At 57.9% G+C, this 17,469-nt stretch overlaps 2 protein-coding genes across 2 annotated transcripts; both read left to right on the top strand.

Annotated features, from left to right (window-relative positions):
* Window positions 1-824: 824 nt before the first annotated feature.
* LOC115911607 (multidrug and toxin extrusion protein 2-like) lies at window positions 825-9,533 on the top strand. Its single transcript, XM_030962702.1, has 17 exons — window positions 825-941; window positions 2,755-2,856; window positions 3,287-3,355; window positions 3,681-3,829; window positions 3,974-4,016; window positions 4,571-4,615; window positions 4,981-5,078; window positions 5,323-5,420; window positions 5,713-5,826; window positions 6,013-6,080; window positions 6,358-6,466; window positions 6,680-6,755; window positions 7,058-7,127; window positions 7,653-7,785; window positions 8,068-8,162; window positions 8,395-8,476; window positions 8,761-9,533. The coding sequence occupies exons 1-17, from the start codon at window positions 846-848 to the stop codon at window positions 8,994-8,996; spliced, it is 1,683 nt and encodes a 560-aa protein (XP_030818562.1). The 5' UTR covers window positions 825-845; the 3' UTR covers window positions 8,997-9,533.
* Window positions 9,534-11,300: 1,767 nt separating this feature from the next.
* LOC115911780 (multidrug and toxin extrusion protein 1-like) lies at window positions 11,301-16,575 on the top strand. Its single transcript, XM_030962977.1, has 17 exons — window positions 11,301-11,459; window positions 11,533-11,634; window positions 11,807-11,875; window positions 12,150-12,298; window positions 12,398-12,440; window positions 12,542-12,586; window positions 12,912-13,009; window positions 13,161-13,258; window positions 13,757-13,870; window positions 13,958-14,025; window positions 14,278-14,386; window positions 14,522-14,597; window positions 14,676-14,745; window positions 15,057-15,189; window positions 15,481-15,575; window positions 15,916-16,051; window positions 16,361-16,575. Exons 1-17 carry the CDS (start codon window positions 11,301-11,303, stop codon window positions 16,573-16,575), a joined length of 1,779 nt encoding a protein of 592 aa, XP_030818837.1.
* Window positions 16,576-17,469: the final 894 nt, after the last annotated feature.

Raw genomic sequence — 17,469 nt, 5'->3', positions numbered from 1 at the left:
GGAAAACCGAGACTCACTTTCCACTGCAATTTTCCATGCGTTAGCAATAGGTTTGGTTACAGCTACTTGGTTACGAGTACCTGCACTTAGGTAAAATTTCACGCCTGTAACAACCCAGCCTCTGACCCAAACCAAATCTCCTTTTTGCCAGGTGCTGGGCAAGCACAGCCATTCCAACCTCCTCACCCTGCACTGCTGGGCGCCGGCCTGCTGGGTGGCAATCCCTGGATCAGGGACAATCCCTGCTCACCAGGTGTTGGTGAGTGGATGGAGGAGAAGGGGAGGCTGCTCTGCGCTGTTTCCATGACGCTGGTGACAGAGGGGACATTCCTTTGCTCACATGTCCCATTCCTGCCTTTGCCAGCTCCTGTGTTAGGGAGGAGACAACACCTTGGGGGTCTAAACCATCGTCCCACAAGAAGTTCCCCCAGTCCATAACCACCACCCGGGGGTCTCTGGACCTCTGGTGACCTCCAGACCAACCCGTGTCTCCTCAGGGCATCCCCATCCCAGAGCCGCTGAGCGGGAGAGCTCCAGATGTCGCTGAGCAAACAGGGGAGGTCCCCTGCTCTTTGCACGGCAGATCCTCAAACCACCATCACCAGCAGGGGATCCCCAACCCCCAAAATCCCCGCGGCGGGCTCTGGGCTCCAACACGTGTGTGCGGGGACTGCCCGGCTGCCGACACGCGGCCGTGCGGATCCCGCTCCCAGCCCAGAGCACGGAGCTGCCGTGCCGAGCCGTGCCGAGCCGTTCCGCCCCGCCCACAGCCCCGCGGCCCCGGGGGCGGAGGCGGCCGTGCCGTGCCCATAAGGCGGGCGGGGGTGGCCGGGGTGGCGGCGGCGATGGCGGCAGCGCGGTGCCTGCGGAGCGCCCGGCGCCTCCTGCCCGCGGGCGCACGGCACGAGTGCTGGGAGCTGGCCCGGCTGGCGGGGCCCGTGGTGAGAGCCTGGGCGGGGTGAGGCGGGAGGGACACGAGGGACACGCGGGGGTCACGGTGCCCGCCCCGGCACGGGGATCGCGGCGGGGCTCGGCTGTCCGCATGCCCCGGCGCTCCGGGATGCTCAGGAGGGAGACTCCGGGTCCTGCTGGTCCCGTCCCGCCGGGTTTCGGCTGTCTGCAGCCTCCGGACACGGCTCTGCGACCGGGGCCACGGCACCGTCCCTCGGCCACTCTCCGAGCCTGGCTGGCGCCCGGATCTTTATTCTTTGCCCCAGGCGCTCTTGCTGCTGCCCAGCGTGGTCCCTGCAGCTCGGCCGTGGAGCAGCACTGGGGGGCTCGGGGGGGGGGACTAAGCTGTTAAACTGCTCTGTGAAACCAGGCCGGAGCCCTGGCACTGCCACTCACCCCTTGGGTGTTTGGCACTTTGCTTAGTGCCAGCTTAGTGCTTTGCTTAGTGCCAGCTCCATATCTGGCCCTTCCAGCGGGCTCTGGGTGCCCCATGCTCGCTGTCCTGAAATCCTCCCTGGAGTGGAGCTGCCGTTTGCCATTTGTCTGGACCCTCTGGAGGGAAATGACTCTTTGGAAGCTGGCACAGACAGTGCTGAGCACGTTTTGCAGAGGCTTCTGCAAAGGGGAACCACGCACCACAGCCCTGGTCCCGATCACTCGTGTGTGAACGTTTGTGCTTTTAGTCTTCTGCTATATCTGGTAAATAAGTACCAACTGTTAAACTCCTCAGAGGCACCATCCCTAACATCAAATCCCTGACCTGCTGTGTTCAGTCAGCAGAAGAAGCCTGGACTAGTTTCAGTTTTTGTAGATGAGCACATCAAGCCCTCTCAGTCCCCTCAACCATCCTACCTGCAGCACAGCCTGCTCCTCCACGTGCACAGACACCTCCAACCCAAACCTACAGCTGCTGCTTGATGATCATTCCATGATAAATGCTGTGCTGGGATGATGCTGGAGGTCCAAACCCCTCCTGCGGGGATTACTCAGAGCAGAGGGTCGAACATGCCTGGGCCTGCATCTGCAGGCAGCACGGGGAGGTCTGCAGAGGAGCAGGGATTGTTCTGCTCTTCCTCTGACCCCTCAGAGCTGGCTTTGCAGCAGCTCTGGGCTCTTGTCTTGCCAACTGAGCGTGAACAGCTCCTGGGCATGGTTTCCAGCTGTGCCCACCCCTCAGTGGGTATAAATGTCCCTAACTCCTGCCATCTGTTTCAAGCTGTGCCATGACTCCGTGCCCTGGATGCCTGCAAGGGAGACATCCTCTTGCCAAGGGAAAATCAGGTCTGGAGTGCAATCTCTGCTGCAGCATTGTTACACACTGCTGGCAAGGAGCGCACAGACTGGCCTTGGTGTCCCTCCAGGAGGAGAGGATGTTGTGGTTTTGGAGGATAGTTTTCCACAGATGCACGCAAATGTGGAAAAGCACTGGGATGTTTTATTTTCCCTTCTCTGTGCAGCCTTTATCCTGGAAAAGAGGATTTCTAGTGAAGCCCTTAAGCCTCTCTTAAATGGGGTCATCTGGCAGAGTGGCTGTGTAACACCAAAATACCACAGGGCAGGTAGATGTTGGCTTTGAAAGACAAAGATACTGAGAGCCTGCTCGAGTCCTGGAGCTGCCTCCCTGCCCAGCAGTGTTGGCAAGCAGGGATGGGCTCCCAGGACCTCAGCAGAGCCCTGGCCTCGAGGCATGGACAGAAGCACGAGGAAACCTGAGTGTTCCCAGTCCATCTCCTGGGGCAGGGGTGGTGTTCCACAAGCCCTAACAGGTCCTCATCTCACCATCTCCTTGTCCTCCCATCCTAGTTCTTTGCCCAGCTGCTGGGGTTCCTGATCAGCGTGGTCAGCTCCATCTTCTGTGGCCACCTGGGGAAAGCTGAGCTGGATGCTGTGACCCTGGCTGTGTCTGTATGTATTGCTCCAATTCCCCTTGGATTTAAAAGACATGAATTATGTGTCACCAAAAATGAAAAACTGAAAAACCCAGATCTGTATGAATGTTTATGTGAGGGCCCTGGGTTTTCCTTTGCCCTGAGCACAGGCAGGAGAGGGGAACTGAGCAGTCAGTGCCTGTGCCAGTGCAAGGCCAGCACCTGAGAGCCTCTGGCCAGCTCCCTGAACCCAGCAGAGCTGGGCATGTAGCCAGGAGCAGCACTGTTTGTTGTAGTGCTTTAGATCTTCACCCCTTGCTAGAAGATCCTTTGGTTAACGAGACTGTGTTATTCTGAGAAATAGAGAAGGACTGGAAAACTTCCCAGAAACTTGCAGCAGAACTGTCTCCCCACCCAGCTGGGAGGGAGGCAGTGCTGTGGGCCAGCTTGCCCTGTCTCCCCTCCAGGTTATCAACGTGACAGGAATCTCCATCGGTGCTGGCTTAGCCTCAGCATGTGACACGCTGATGACCCAGGTCAGTAGCAGCTCCCCCTTTCCTGGGCCTGGGAGTGTTTGCTGGTGCTGTCTCACCTCCTGTGCAGTGTGGTCTGAGCACAAAGGGCAGGGCAGTGGCAGCTTCCAGACAGAACAGGGCTGGAAACGCTCTGGCTGGAGCCTGCTTCTTCCCCAAGGAGCCCTGGGTCATGCCTGGGTGCCAAAGAGTTTGCAATCTGCAAGTTGCACCCAGCCAGCCTGGTATCTGCAGCTGCAAGGTGTGGGAAAGGCATTTAGCTGTCCTGTTGTTGCCCAGCCCCTTTGGCTCCCTGTGATGCCCACCTTGATGCTCTCTCCTGACCCAGACCTACGGCAGCAAGAACCTGAAGCAGGTGGGCACCATCCTGCAGCGGGGCATCCTCATCCTGCTGCTCTTCTGCTTCCCCTGCTGGGCCCTCTTCATCAACACCGAGAGGATCCTCCTGCTCATCCGACAGGACCCCGAGGTCTCCAGGTCAGGGGTGAGATCCAGCCCTTCTGGATCAGGCATTTGCCATGGAGAGTTGAAATCAAGGCTCTCTGGAGCTCGAGTGCAGCACTGTTTGGCTTGGCTCTTGCTTTGCTGGATCATTAACTGGGGAAACAATTCTCTTTCCAGGTTAACTCAGCTCTACGTGATGATCTTTATTCCAGCTCTTCCTGTAAGTCTCTGCTAAAGCTGTCAGAAGCTCTGAGTGCCTTAGGAACACCAGGGAAAGGAGGAAGGCCTTTGCTGTGTGCCTCACAGGGCAGCTTTAGGGTTGTACAACCCTTGTGCCTTACGGGATGTGCACAGGAGCAGCAAGCAGGGCCTCTCTCATCTTCCTGTGCAATGCCTTTTGCTGTGGCCACAAAACTTGTGATGGACATTGGAACCAGGGCCTCCAGGCTCAGTCTTAGCCCCAGGATAAAGGCTGGAGCTGTCCCCACACTCACAGCTGACTCCTCTGAGGCAGGGAGCAGAACCCCTGTGAGATAAGAGTCTCTTCCAAGCTTTCCAGGATTTCTCACACTGATGAGGAAGCATTGGAGATTTCCCATTTGGAGACTGATCTGTCTTCCCAATGGGAATGGGATGTGCTTCTTGTCTCTCGTGGTTGTGGGTGCTGGCAGTGCTTCAGCTGGAGCACGGGGGTTTGGAGGAAGGTGGAGGGGGGTTGATGTGTCAGTGTGCAGTGGTCACAGTGTGGTGATGAACTGAATCCTGATTTTGCAGGCGGCGTTTCTGTACCAGCTGCTGACAAGATATTTACTGAGTCAGGTATTGTATAACTGGCCAGCTCCTGGTCATGGAATGAAGGTATTCCCAGAACATGGATAAACTTGGGGATCTCAGTTCACTGTGTTCCAGGGAGAGCTGGGCTGGGCAATGTGAGATGAGCTCACGGGAACCGTTCTTAGCTGGCTCCATTTCCTACTTCCCAACTCTGTGTTTTATGGGTTGCACCAGCTCCTGAGCTCTGCTTGTCACCTCCTGCATGTGTCACACAGCCCAGCCTCACCTGGAACACGAGCTGCCTTCTTGGCTTTCCCCTTGGGCTTTGCTGGAGGTCCCTTGTGCTCACTGGATGGGGCTTGGGCTGCCTTTTGGGGAAGCAAACTCCAAAGTTCCTCCTTGGCTTCCAGGAGATCATTCTGCCTCAGGTGGTGACAGGGATTGCAGCCAACATCCTCAATGCAGCCATGAACGCCTTCCTCCTCTATGCTCTGAAGCTGGGCATGGTGTAAGTGTGAGCAGGGCTGGGCACAGGCTCTCCCTGGGTGCAGGGCTTTGCTCGGGGCATGAGGGGGTTCCCTGTGTGCCCAGTTCTGCCACCCCCTCCCTCCAGCCCCCAGCCTGCAAAGCTGAGGCTGGAGGGGTCTGTGCCATATCTGCAGCAAGGTTGCTGTGGGTGCCCTGGGCTCTGTCCTGCTGTGGCTGAGGAGGTGGGCAAGGAGGTCCCTTGTAACCTGCCTGTCTCTCCCCAGGGGCTCTGCCTGGGCTAACATGGTTTCTCAGTACACCCAGGCCATCCTCCTCGTCCTTTACATGTGGTGGAGGAAGATCCATGTGAAGACCTGGGGAGGTACTGTTCTATCCTAACCCTTCAGAATAGCAGTGTCTTTGACATTGTCACCAGCAGGTGACAAAGGGATTGCCATCCCTCACAGTGGGAAGGTGCTGTAGCCATGTCCTCAAGGCCTTTACTGTAGCTCCAAACAGATTCTTGTCAAATATCCTGTCTCAGGAATGGCACAGCAGCAGTCCTGATGTCCTGTGAGCTGCAGGGGGGGTTGTCCTCAGAGAGGGCATGTGGCTCCCCTTTGGGATAGCACATGGATAGCACATGTTCATGCTGCTTCACCTCCTCCTGTCAGGCTGGAGCAGGGAGTGCCTCGTGGACTGGGGCTCCTTCATCTGGCTGGCAGTGCCTGGCATGGTCATGATGTGCATTGAGTGGTGGACCTTTGAGATTGGGAGCTTCTTGGCTGGTGAGTCCAAATCCTCTTTTCCCTCTGGGTCCTGGTGGCTGCTGCTTGAGGGTGTCCCCAGAGCCACCCTGGCCCTGCCAGCAGCAGCCTCCTCACCTGCAGGGCTGGGTCTGTCTGTTCCCATCCATCCCATGGGCACAGGTGCCTCCTTTTCAGCCAGTGAAGGAGGTGGCACATCTTTTCCAGGGCTGATCAGTGTGGTGGAGCTGGGTGCACAATCTGTCATCTACGAGCTCGCCTGTGTGGCGTACATGGTAAGGGCTGGGGCTGTGAGACCCTAAACAGCCTGGGAGGAATCCCAAAACAGGATCAGATCTGTGGATCAGAGCTGAGCTGGGAAGCAGGGCTTGGTACCAGGCAGGTGATGCCTCCCTAGCCTGCACATCCAGGGTGTGCTGCAGATGGAAAATCCCTTCACTGCAGCAATCCCAGTTTGTCCCCAGCTCCCCAGTGGGGAAGAGGAAAATCCCTGCAGGCTCTGCTGTCCCTGCAGGCTCTGTCACTCACCTCCTCCTGTCTCCTGCTTCTCAGGTGCCTCTGGGCATCAGCGTGGCTGCGAGTGTCAGAGTGGGGAATGCCCTGGGAGCAGGGAATGTGGAGCAAGCCAAGACCTCCTGCATCACTGCACTGCTGTGCACAGGTCAGTGCAGTCCTGCAGAGCAGAATAAAGGGCAATTACCAGCAAATGGTTCAGTTTCCCTCCCACAAGGCTTGGGACCTCCCATAGGAACTCAGTCCCACTTGTTTGGACCCTTTGGGCAAGGCAAGATCCTGACTCATCGACCCCTGAGGTCTGGGCCTGGAGCAGGATGTGCTGCCCTTGAAGCAATTTGACTGTTCCTTTTTCTTTCAGGAGTTTTCGCTGTGGTGGTTGCAGCATTACTGGGGAGCCTAAGGAACGTGGTGGGATACATCTTCACCAATGACACGTGGGTTAACAGCTTTCTTTTTATTATTGCCTTCTTGGAGGGTGTTAGTTATACCCCAGAAGCTGCTGACAGATAAGAGTTCATAAACCCCTATCTGGCAAAGGTTCCTCAAAGGTTCCTCCCCATTTCCCAGCGTCCCTGGGCAGCACAGCTGCTTCTGACACTGGGACACTACCATGGAACCAGGCTGGGGTCGGAAAACTGGGATCAGCCTTTGTGGTTGATTGAGGAAGATATGTGCGAACCAGGGACCAGGTGGTGCTGCTTCCCCTGATCAGTCCATCCATCCCTCTTCCCAACAGGGAGATTGTCACCTTGGTGTCCAGAGTGATGCTCATCTTTGGTCCGTTCCACTTGCTGGATGCCACAGCAGTGAGTATTGCAGCTCGTGGAGTGACTCCTCTCTGCAGCTTGGGCTGCAAATCTGCCTGAAGCCCACTCTGGACCTCTTAAAATGATCCAGAGAAGCAAACTGAGAAACTGCCAAAGCAGCTGCTTGTGTTACCTGTACCACCTCTGTGCCTGTGGCTTCCTCCTCTTTTCCCCTGGCCACAGCTCCAGCTTTTTACTGGTTTATCAAAGCGACACAAGTGAGCAGCTGGCTCTCCAGAGATACCAGGCTCTCCCAGCACACTGGGATACTCAACAGACAGTAATTCTGGCCTGATTCCTCCTGTCATGTCCTGGGGGAGGCACCCTCGGGAGCTCTTTGGGATCTGCTCTGTGTCTGCGAGACGAGCCCCACACCGCATGCTCCAGAATGTAGCTTTGCTCCCTCTTGGCTTGGTGGGGCAGTGCTGTGTGTTTCCCTGTCCCCAGGGCTGTGTGTTTCCCTGTCCCCAGGGCTGTGCCATGCCCTGGAGGCCCCTGGCAGTGACCGTGTGTCCCTCTCCTCAGGCCACGTGTGGCGGGGTGCTGCGGGGCACGGGCCGGCAGAAGCTGGGCGCCATGGCCAACGCCGTGGGGTATTACACCCTGGGCTTCCCCATCGGCATCTCCCTGATGTTTGCAGCCAGGATGGGGGTCTTAGGTACGTGTGCCCTCCAGCTGGCGTGGTTTGAGCTGCGCTGAGCAAAGGCTCAGCCCTGGAACTCGTGCCTGGATCTTCGTTGGGTCAGCGGGGCTGGGTTGTACATCGCTGTGGATGGGGTGGGCACTGAGTTGGTCCCAGTAAATCCAGGCTTACTCCCAGCTTCCCCAGGAGCTGTTTCCTTGGAAGTTCTTGGGCTGAAGTCCTTGGGCATTCTGACAATGACTGGCAAAGGCAGGTTTTCCTCAAGCTTTTCCCTGAAGTAACTTCCCACTGCTGCAGGTCTGTGGGTTGGGATGATCATTTGCATCTCCGTGCAAGCCCTTTCCTTCTTGGCTTTTGTCATCCGCATGGATTGGAGGAAAGCTGCAGAGGAGGTGAGAATTGTGCTTTTCTCTGGTAGTTCTTGAAAGGTGCTGAGTTCATTCCTGTTTCAGTACAACACTACAGCCCCCTAGGAGGTGGCAGAAGTGAACTGAGGTCTGTCCTTCTCCTCTAGCAGAGGAGCAATTTGGTGCTGAGAATGCTTGTCTTGGGAGAGTGGAGGGTGTTTTGGGCTGGGCAGGACATCCTTGTCCTGAGAAGAGCAGCTCTTCCCTGTGTTTTCAGGCTCAGGTCCGAGCTGGAATGAAAGAACAAGTGGAAGATGTGAACTCCAATGGCACAGCTGCTATCAAAACATCTGCTGTGGGTATGCAGCCGGGCCTGACACCAGGCAGGGAGCCCAAATCCTCCACCCAGCCCCTTCCTTTCCTTTCCTTCCCAACTGTGGCAAACATGTCTGTCCTGGAGGCTCAAATGGCTGGAAGGAGCACAGTGCCTGCTGCTGTCCCTGAGCCAGTGGCACTTCTCCTGCACTGAGCAATGGGGTACAAGATACAGCTTGCAGCTGTGTGTCCCCAAGCCTTGGGAAGGGACCCTGAGGACTGTCACAGGTGCTTGTGCAGCCTCCCTGCAGCTCTGTCTGTCCCACAGGTTACACCTCCCTTGACACGGACACCGGGGACACCACAGTCCTACCTGAGAGCATGGTGATGGGGGAGAGGCAGCCTGGCCAGGAGCTCAGCACTCAGGAGGAGCCTGCTGTGGTCCCTGCCCTTCCCCCTGTGCCATGGAGGGCTGTGATGCTCCGCCGAGGGCTGGCTGCTGCTGCTGCCATCGCTGTGCTGCTGGTGGGAGTCCTGGTCCGGCTCCTGACTGGCAATGGATAAACCAGGGACACTGAGGAGCTGTGCACGGAGCAGGAGGGCACAGGGCAATGTCCCAGAGGATGGGGAGGGGGAGGGATTCCCCCACAGTGCCTTACAAACAGTCCCTTTGCACGGTTTCTGGTTAGCTCACAACGTTTGATCCCACACGCAGAGTTCTTAAAGGGGGTGAGGATGTGGCACGTGGGGAAAAAAGGCTGGAGAGCTGGTTCCTCTCCTGCTCTGCACTGGGATGGCACTCATCAGAGGTGGATGAGAGGAGACAGGGTCCTGGTGCTGCTGTCCTGCTCTCTGGGGACATTGGACCGTGTCATTTGCTCATGGCAGAGGCTCCTGCTGCCCACAGCACATTTCCTCACACGCCAGCCTGTCCCAGCATCTTGGGGTGGCAAATGCCACTTGCAGCAGCTGTGGAACAAAATGGATTTTGCTGGAAGATGTCAGACTCTGCTCCTGGGTGCTGGCTGCTGGCCCTGACCCTGCTCTCCCTCTGCAGGGCGGGCACAGGGCCTAAAGCAACTCTTCTTTGCACTTTTGTAAGGTGGGATTTTGATACAATAAAGTTTTCTGAGTAAACGTTGGGCTGTTTAATATGGTGTGAGCGTGACCCTGGTCATTGGCAGGACTGTGCTGTTCAGAGGAAAGATTGTGGGTCTGCTCCTGGCCCTGAGGTTTGGGGCTGGCTCCAGACACAGTGTTATCACTCTTCCCCTTGGGTACAAAAGCAAGATTTGTTGTTGTCAGCATTGTTGAATCTCGGGTTTTGGTTGTTAATTGCTGCCCCCGAGGCGGTGTTGTCCTTTTATACTACAAACTATGTATAACATATTTACACTTAATTCCCAATGCCTATCACCTGTGTTAGACAGTGCACTTCTATTCTAAACCAATCCCAAAGTGCCAACATCACTGCAGAAAATGGAGACCAAGAAGAAGAACTGGACATGCCCAAGTTCCTCCATCTTGTCCCCATAACCCCCATACCAAAAATCCTAAAATCTACATTTTCACCCTGTGATAATTTTATTATTACACTATTCAAACCTCTGTGAATTTCAGGTCCTCATACAAAGCTGGCAACTTGTTCCATGGGTCATAATCAAATCCCTGGGTGCTTTGGGCTGTGTGCCAGGGTCTCTGAGCCCCCTGGCAGGGTCCTCAGCAGCTCTGGACACCCAGAGGGATGCACTGAGTTCTGACAGTTGAGCACTGTGGAAGAGGGAGGTTGTGTTGCTCAACCACCAAAGAGCTGCCCCATGTCACAATGCAGCCAGCCCAGCACTGAGTCCCTCCGGGCCTGTCCTGGCCTCTCACCTGCACCTGTGTGACTGTGACATGGCAGCTGCTGGGCCCTGGGAGGCCAATACCTCACACACGCGTGTGGCACCTCCCTGTCGGCCCACAGCTCTCCTGGTGCTGCTGGCCTGTGAACGAAAAAATGCGGCACCAAGTTTGAACGTGCCACCACCCCCAGCACCAGCGGGAGGACGGGGCAGAGCCTGCCCTGCTCAGAGCCCCGGTAGGTTTGGGATGGTGGCGAGGGCAGAGCAGGGAGGTGTCTCACTGCGTCCCACGAGTTATCCCAGCCCACTCCGTGCAGCTGGGGGCTGCACTGGCAGCGTCTCCCATCCCCATTCGGGCTCCGGGGGGAGCGGTGCCAGTGAAACCCGACACGGCGGGGCTGTGCCAGGACAGCAGGAGCCAAGGGGCTTGTCTTGGCCACTGTGATGGGAGTGAGTGAGACACAGCCCCGCCACTGCCGGCAGAGCTCAGCCCAGCCTCAGACCCCACAGCCCCGCGCCGCCGCTGCCAGAGCAGGAGCAGCCCCCAGCCGCTGCCCGGGGGAACTGGGGTGAAGCAGGACAGGTAGGAGGGCTCACGGGGTGGGTTTAGGATGGCTCAGCCCTAACGCTGCCTCAGGACACCTGGCACGGTGTGTCCAGGCTCCTTTGCACTGCCCTGCCCGGCCCGGACCCTGCCGGGCTCCTTCGCCCTTGCCCTGCCCTGCCCCACTGCTGTGGTGAAGCAGGAGAGGTAGGAGGGCTCGCAGGGTGGGTTTAGGATGGCTCAGCCCTAACGCTGGCTCAGGACAGGCAGCACGAGCCTGGCACGGTGTGTCCGGGCTCCTTTGCCCTGCCCGGACCCTGCCGGGCTCCGCCGCCCGTGCCCTGCCCTGCCCCGCTGCCCACCCTTCCCCTGGGCAGCCCCGGCTGAAGTTCAGCCCGCCGTGGTTACACATTGCTCGGCCCGGCGCGGTTTAACAGAGCGCGGAGGAAGGGGCTCGCTGCACTCCCCCGGCAGGGCAGCATGAAGCCGGAGAGCTTCCCCGAGGAGAATGGCTTCGGGGAGGGAAGGGCCGCTGGCCAGGGCGACCTCGCACCCGAGAGCTGCCAGAAGAAACGCCGCTGGATCCCGGAAAACTTCTGGGAGGACGCGAGGCAGCTGCTGGTGCTGGCGGGGCCGCTGGTAAGAGAATCCCCCCAGCACAGCCACCCCTGCTCACCTCCATCCCTAACCTTCAGCTCTGCTCCGTGCTCAGATCCTGATCCAGCTGCTGATCTTCCTGATCCACCTTGTCAGCTCCATCTTCTGTGGCCACCTGGGCAAGGTTGAGCTGGCCTCTGTCACGCTGGCCATCGCTGTAAGCATTCATTCCCGGGGCACCACCAGCTCCCTCCCTGCTGGCACGGGGATGAGATTTGGCAGGGGAAAAGGACAGAGGAGGTTTTACACTCCCACTTTTCCTTTCAGCCCCTCTCCCTACCTGAAAGTCTTAATTGCTCACCTTCGCTCCTTGCTTTTTTAACTCCCAGGTTATAAATGTCACTGCCATCTCTGTAGGTTACGGTTTGACTTCAGCGTGTGACACCTTGATATCACAGGTGGGTAGGACATGCTGGCTTGTCCTGGGGACACGGGGGATTCCAGCATCAGCTGATGATGCCCAGGCACCACACGGAGCCCTGGCTGCTCCTGTGAGCTGGGGAAGCCTCTCCCCAGGTAACAATCCCATAACGAGGAGATCTGTGCTCCAAATCCTCCCCAGGAGATTTTCAGGGTGGTCAGGGCCGCTCCAAGTTCTTTTCCCCTTTTCCCCTTCAGGGCCCCTTTTTCCCCAGCACCAGCTGATTTCACTGCTGCCCTCTCACCCTGCAGACCTATGGCAGCAAGAACCTGCTGCGTGTGGGGGTGATCCTGCAGCGTGCCACCATCATCATCCTCCTCTGCTGCTTCCCCTGCTGCGCCGTCCTCATCAACATGGAGCCGCTGATGCTGCTCATGCAGCAGGATCCCGATGTCTCCAGGTTGGGTGGTCCCCTCATCCCTCCCCGGTGTGCAGGGGCTGAGAGGAAGGGTGGTGGCCATGGCCATGCCCCTCCCTGAGCCCCTCTCTGTGCCCCCAGGATGACCCAGCACTACGTGAATGCATTTCTCCCTGCCCTGCCGGTGAGTGCCCCTGGGCACCCTGGTAAGAGTGGGCACTCTGACAGGCTGTCCCCATCCTGCAGCTCAGCACTGCCTCATCTCATCCAAAATCTCCTTTGCAGGCGGTTTTTGTGTATAACCTGGAGACAAGATACCTGCAGAACCAGGTGGGTCCCGAAGTCCTCACACCCACCCTGGCTCAGGGCTCCCTTCCACAGTGCATCCAGGGTTTCCATGCTCACAAGGTGCCCACGTGCCCCAAAACAGCTCTGACCCTGTAGATCACCCCATTCCACAGCCAGCTGTATCCATCGACCTCCCTTCATACTTCCCCACACCAGGGATTTACCTCCATCACTCATTTTCCAAGCAGGCAACATCACTGGAAGTTTGGGGTTTTTTTCTGGGAAAGGCACTGAGAGTGGGGCTGAGGACTTTCACACCTCCTTCCCAAAACCTTTAGGAAGACCCCTCATCTCCTCCTCTTTGCAGATGATCATGTGGCCCTTGGTGCTGAGTGGGGTCATCGGCAACCTCACCAACGTGGCTGCAAACTACGTCCTCCTCTTCGTGTTCCACCTGGGCGTCATGTGAGTGGCACCTGTGTGCCCTGGAGGGCAAACCAGGGCACCTGGCACTGGCCAGGGAACACTGAGCTCCCAGGGGCACAGCAGGATGTCTCTTTCCACCCTGAGGGAGGCATAAGCAGGATGCCAATGACCTTTCTCACTTCCTCTGCAGGGGCTCTGGCTGGGCCAACACCATCGCTCAGTATTCACAAGCCATTTTCTTGTTCCTGTACATCATAGGCAGGAAGCTCCACGTGAACACCTGGGGAGGTAAGGGCATCTCCCCTGCTCCCTCTGCTTCCTGCTTTACCCAGAAGTGTCCATAAAACTTCTATCAGGTGTTCTTGATAGAAGAGCAATTCTGCCCATCCTGATGGTGAAACATTAACCCCAGCCCACGGTGCTGCTTCAGTGGCACTCGTCATGCACCAGCACTGGCAGAGCTCTGTGATCAGCACTAAACATTAATTCTGCAGAAATGAAACTTTCTGCTGAGGCTTTGGAAGGTTCAGCCCCAAAGCAGGATGAGCGCAGACGTAAGCAGGAGGTTGTCCTTGGACACAGCTCCAGGAGGGATGGGCTGAGGCTTGTGCTGCTCTGTGGCCCGTGGGGCAGCAGCAGAGAGGTTGTAGGTGGACATTGAGCTGCTGGAGATCCTGTGGAGGCTCTGAGAACAGGAGTGGCACCTCCAGCTGCCCTGGGTGCTGTGCAGGATGTAACCCTTGGCCAGGCTGGTCACCCATCAGGTGTCATTTCTCCTCTCAACAGGCTGGTCCCGCGAGTGCCTGCTGGAGTGGGACAGCTTCACCTCCCTGGCCATCCCCAGCATGCTCATGATGTGCATCGAGTGGTGGACCTACGAGATTGGGAGCTTCTTGATAGGTCAGTGGAGAAGGGAGCTGCCAGGACACAGCCAGGCTTGACCCAGAGCAGCAGCCACAGCCAGCACTGACCCCTCCTGTCCCACAGGCCTGCTGAGCGTTGTGGAGCTCTCTGCCCAGTCCATCATCTATGAGGTGTCTGTCGTGGCTTTCATGGTAAGGGCTGGGTTATCACTGCCCACCAGGGCTCCGTGGGGGCTGTCCCCAGAGAGGCACGCAGCAAAAATCTGCTCCAGCAAAGCCCCATCTTCCCCTCTGCACTCAAATCTCTCCCTGCTCCTGCCTCTCCCTCCTTACAGAGATGCTTTAAATCAAATCCTGAGCTCCATCCTGCTCTCTGCTGGGTGGGTATCCCCCTGTCACTGTGCCAGCCCCATTGCTAGGCACATGTGAGCCCTGTGCTTGCAGATCCCCCTGGGGCTGGGCACAGCTGCCAGCGTGCAGGTGGGCAACGCGCTGGGCGCCGGCAACGTCGAGATGGCCAAGAGATCCTCCCACACCAGCCTGGTCTGCACAGGTCAGCCCACAACAGCCTGGAAAGCCTCTTCCTGGCCTCCTTCCCATGGAGCAGGGGGTGTTTGCAGTCCTCTGCCTGCCTCTTCTCCCTCTGCTCTCCAGCCAGGCTGGGCTCAGCTCTGTGCTCTGTTTTCAGGGGTGTTCTCTGTAATCGTGGGGTCCATTTTAGCTGCCACAAGGAATGTGCTGGGATACATCTTCACCACAGACAAGTGAGTGCCCCCAGCTCCTGGCCTCGGTGTGGGGAGGTCAGTTCCCAAAAGTGATCCTCGGTTTTCCTCCATCCCCAGGGAAATCATTGACTTGGTGGCGTGGATCATGCCTGTCTACGTTGTCTTCCACTTGTTTGAAGCCATGACTGTAAGTCCCAGGGAATGCTGCTGTTTTCCACGGGGAACCTTGGTGCTCAGCAGCAGTGTCATGGATCAGGCAGTTGAGGGTCCCTCAGGCTGGTGTGGGAGGATCTCTTGGCCATCCACCAGTGCCCGCACCAGGACCCTGCAGAACTCCTGGGATCATCCCTTAGGGAAACACTGAATGCTTAAAAGGATGGTGACCCATAGGACTGGGCAGGGACACAGAAACAATGGGCAGAGGCAGGGAGCTGGGTCATCTCCTGAGCTGGGCCAGGGTGCTGCTCCCTGCCCCAGCCCCTCTCCCTCTCCTGGCAGGGTGCCTGCAGTGGGGTGCTCAGAGGCATCGGGAAGCAGAAATTTGGTGCCATCGTCAATGCTGTCACTTACTACGGTGTGGGCATGCCCCTGGCAGCCGTGCTGCTCTTCGTGGCCAGGATCGGCGTCATGGGTACTGACTCCAGGGCACTGCACCCCCAAACCCCCCACGGGCAGCTGCAGCTCCACTGGGGGCTCACCACAGCCCTCGTGCCCGGCTCTGTCCCTCTGCTGACCTGCTCACACACTGGGCTGGACTGGGATGGCTCCTGCAGCTGCTGGGAGCTTTTACTGGGAAAATTTACCCCAAAGCAGGCACCCATGAGCACCCCGTGTCCCCACTGAGCTGGGTGACATTCCCTTTCTGGACCCTCTGTCCTGGGAGGCTGGGTTGGCTCTGGCTGAGGCTGTGTGCCCTCTGCAGGCCTGTGGATCGGCATGCTCGTCTGCGTCTTCATGCTCTGCAGCAGCTTCCTCACCTACATCTCCCGTGTGGACTGGGAGAAGGCAGCCAAGAAGGTAATCCAGGCACTGACAGCACATCCCTGCACTGGGAAGGTCCTCAGTGCCCTGCTGGGATGAGACAGGCTCAATCTCACGCCCAGTGCTCCAGAGCAAAAACCAGCACTCCCATGACATCCCTGAATTCAGCTTCCTCCTGCACAAGCACTCGGTGGCCTCAAGGTTTCCCCCTGCACCTCTTTTGGGGACACAAAGCTCAGAGCAGATGGGATGACCCGGGCTACCTCAGCCCTGAGCATCACCTGGTGCCTCAACATCTGCAGGGAGGCCCCAGGAGAGGCAGCAGAGCTTTGCCAGGTGGGAATTCCCAAGTAACCCCAGCACATTCCTTCGGCAGGCTCAGCGCCGCGCAGGAGTGACCCCACAGGAGCTGCCGAGCCTGGGCCCTGAAGGCTCCTACAAGGACCTGGATATGGCACCAGCCCCCCAGCCCCACACTTTCCTCCCTGCCAGGGCCGTGCTGGGGTCTGTCGGTATGGCAGGAGCTGGGTGCTGCGTGCAGGGGAGGGTTTGGTGCAGGAAGGGCCCTGAAAGGTTCAGGAATGAGCCCATAAAATGGGAGAGTGTCATGCTGGTGACACCCTCAGCTGCTGGGAGAGCAGTAATTACCAGCGTGGGCTCAGGAGGGTGACAGAGGGACAACCTGTGGGCAGTCCTCACCTGATCCCACCTCCAGGGGCAGGACCTGGTTGAGATCACTGCTCCTAACATGCCTTCAGCCCTGTGACAAAACCCTCCTGAGAAAGCCCTCAGGGCCCCCCCAAACCCTGTTCTCCTTGCAGCGGGATTGGAATCGCAGAGCGACGTTGTGCTCACGGGCATCACCAGGACAGAGGGCCCCACGTACCAGCTGGAGCTGCCAGAGGCCGCCTCCTCTCCTGCCACCCCTGTGGTGGTCACCAAGCAGCTGATGCTCCGCCGTGGGCTGGCCGTGGCCGCGGCCATCACCACGCTGGCCCTGGGCATTGCTGTGAAGCTGATTCTCAGCACAGACTGACTCCCACCAAGGAGTCTGGGGACTCGATTTTGGGGTGAAAGCCTTTCCTGAGGGACAGGTGTAGCAGGCATGAATGGAAGAGCCAGAGAGAAGGTGGAGCGCATGCCTGTCCCGCAGGAGCCAAGGGGCCTCTGTCAGTGTTCAGCAGCCTTTGTGCAGGTTTTGGTTGGGAACGGGCCCCGAGGCTGCTCTGGCACCCAAAATGCTGCTCTGAGCTGCCTGACACACACTGAGTGTGGGGGAGACCCACCCACAGCCCACGCTGTCACCACCCAGTGGAGCTGAGCTCAGCCCAGCTCCCCCTGGTGCTCCGTGGCAAATGCCCAATAAAGAATAAACCCAGCTGGAGTGGGACTGGCTCCTTGGGGTGGAGGCTGGGGACAGAGGAGGGAACATCCACACATAGGTCTTACCCTGCTCCAGGTGGCCTTTGCAGTAAAATAAAGGTTTATTCAGCGAGGGTCAAGGGCAGCTCTCAGTTACAAGTCTGGAGGTAAAAGACTATCCATAAACTAATAAACCCCTGAAATTCAGTTACAGAGGAGGTGGCTGAGGCTGCTCTGCCACTCTGCTCGAGACCTGGGACTCCAGTTGCAGCAGTGCTCCTGTCTTTGCCCCATTAGCCCCAAATACAGCAACACAACAGTCCCTGGCACTTCTCGAGTCCTTGGGACAGCATGGTCACAGCTCAGGTGGCCTTTGCCACACCTTGGATGGCTAAAGGTGGTTTCCCTGCAAGGAGCATCACCCATTCAGTCATGAGGCCTTTCAAGGATGAGATGCTGCAGGTTCTTTGAGGCTCCTTTCCCTCTGCTCTGGGCACAACCAGCCTGGACTGTCCCCCTGCAGTGAGACCCTCCTTTCCCAGGCTTATCGCTGTCATGAGCAGCTTCC

The sequence above is a fragment of the Camarhynchus parvulus genome, chromosome 19 (genome assembly GCF_901933205.1).
Source record: "Camarhynchus parvulus chromosome 19, STF_HiC, whole genome shotgun sequence".
Classification (NCBI taxonomy): Eukaryota; Metazoa; Chordata; class Aves; order Passeriformes; family Thraupidae; genus Camarhynchus; species Camarhynchus parvulus.
Note: the sequence above shows the minus strand (reverse complement) of the source record. Positions and strands in the feature narration are given on the sequence as shown.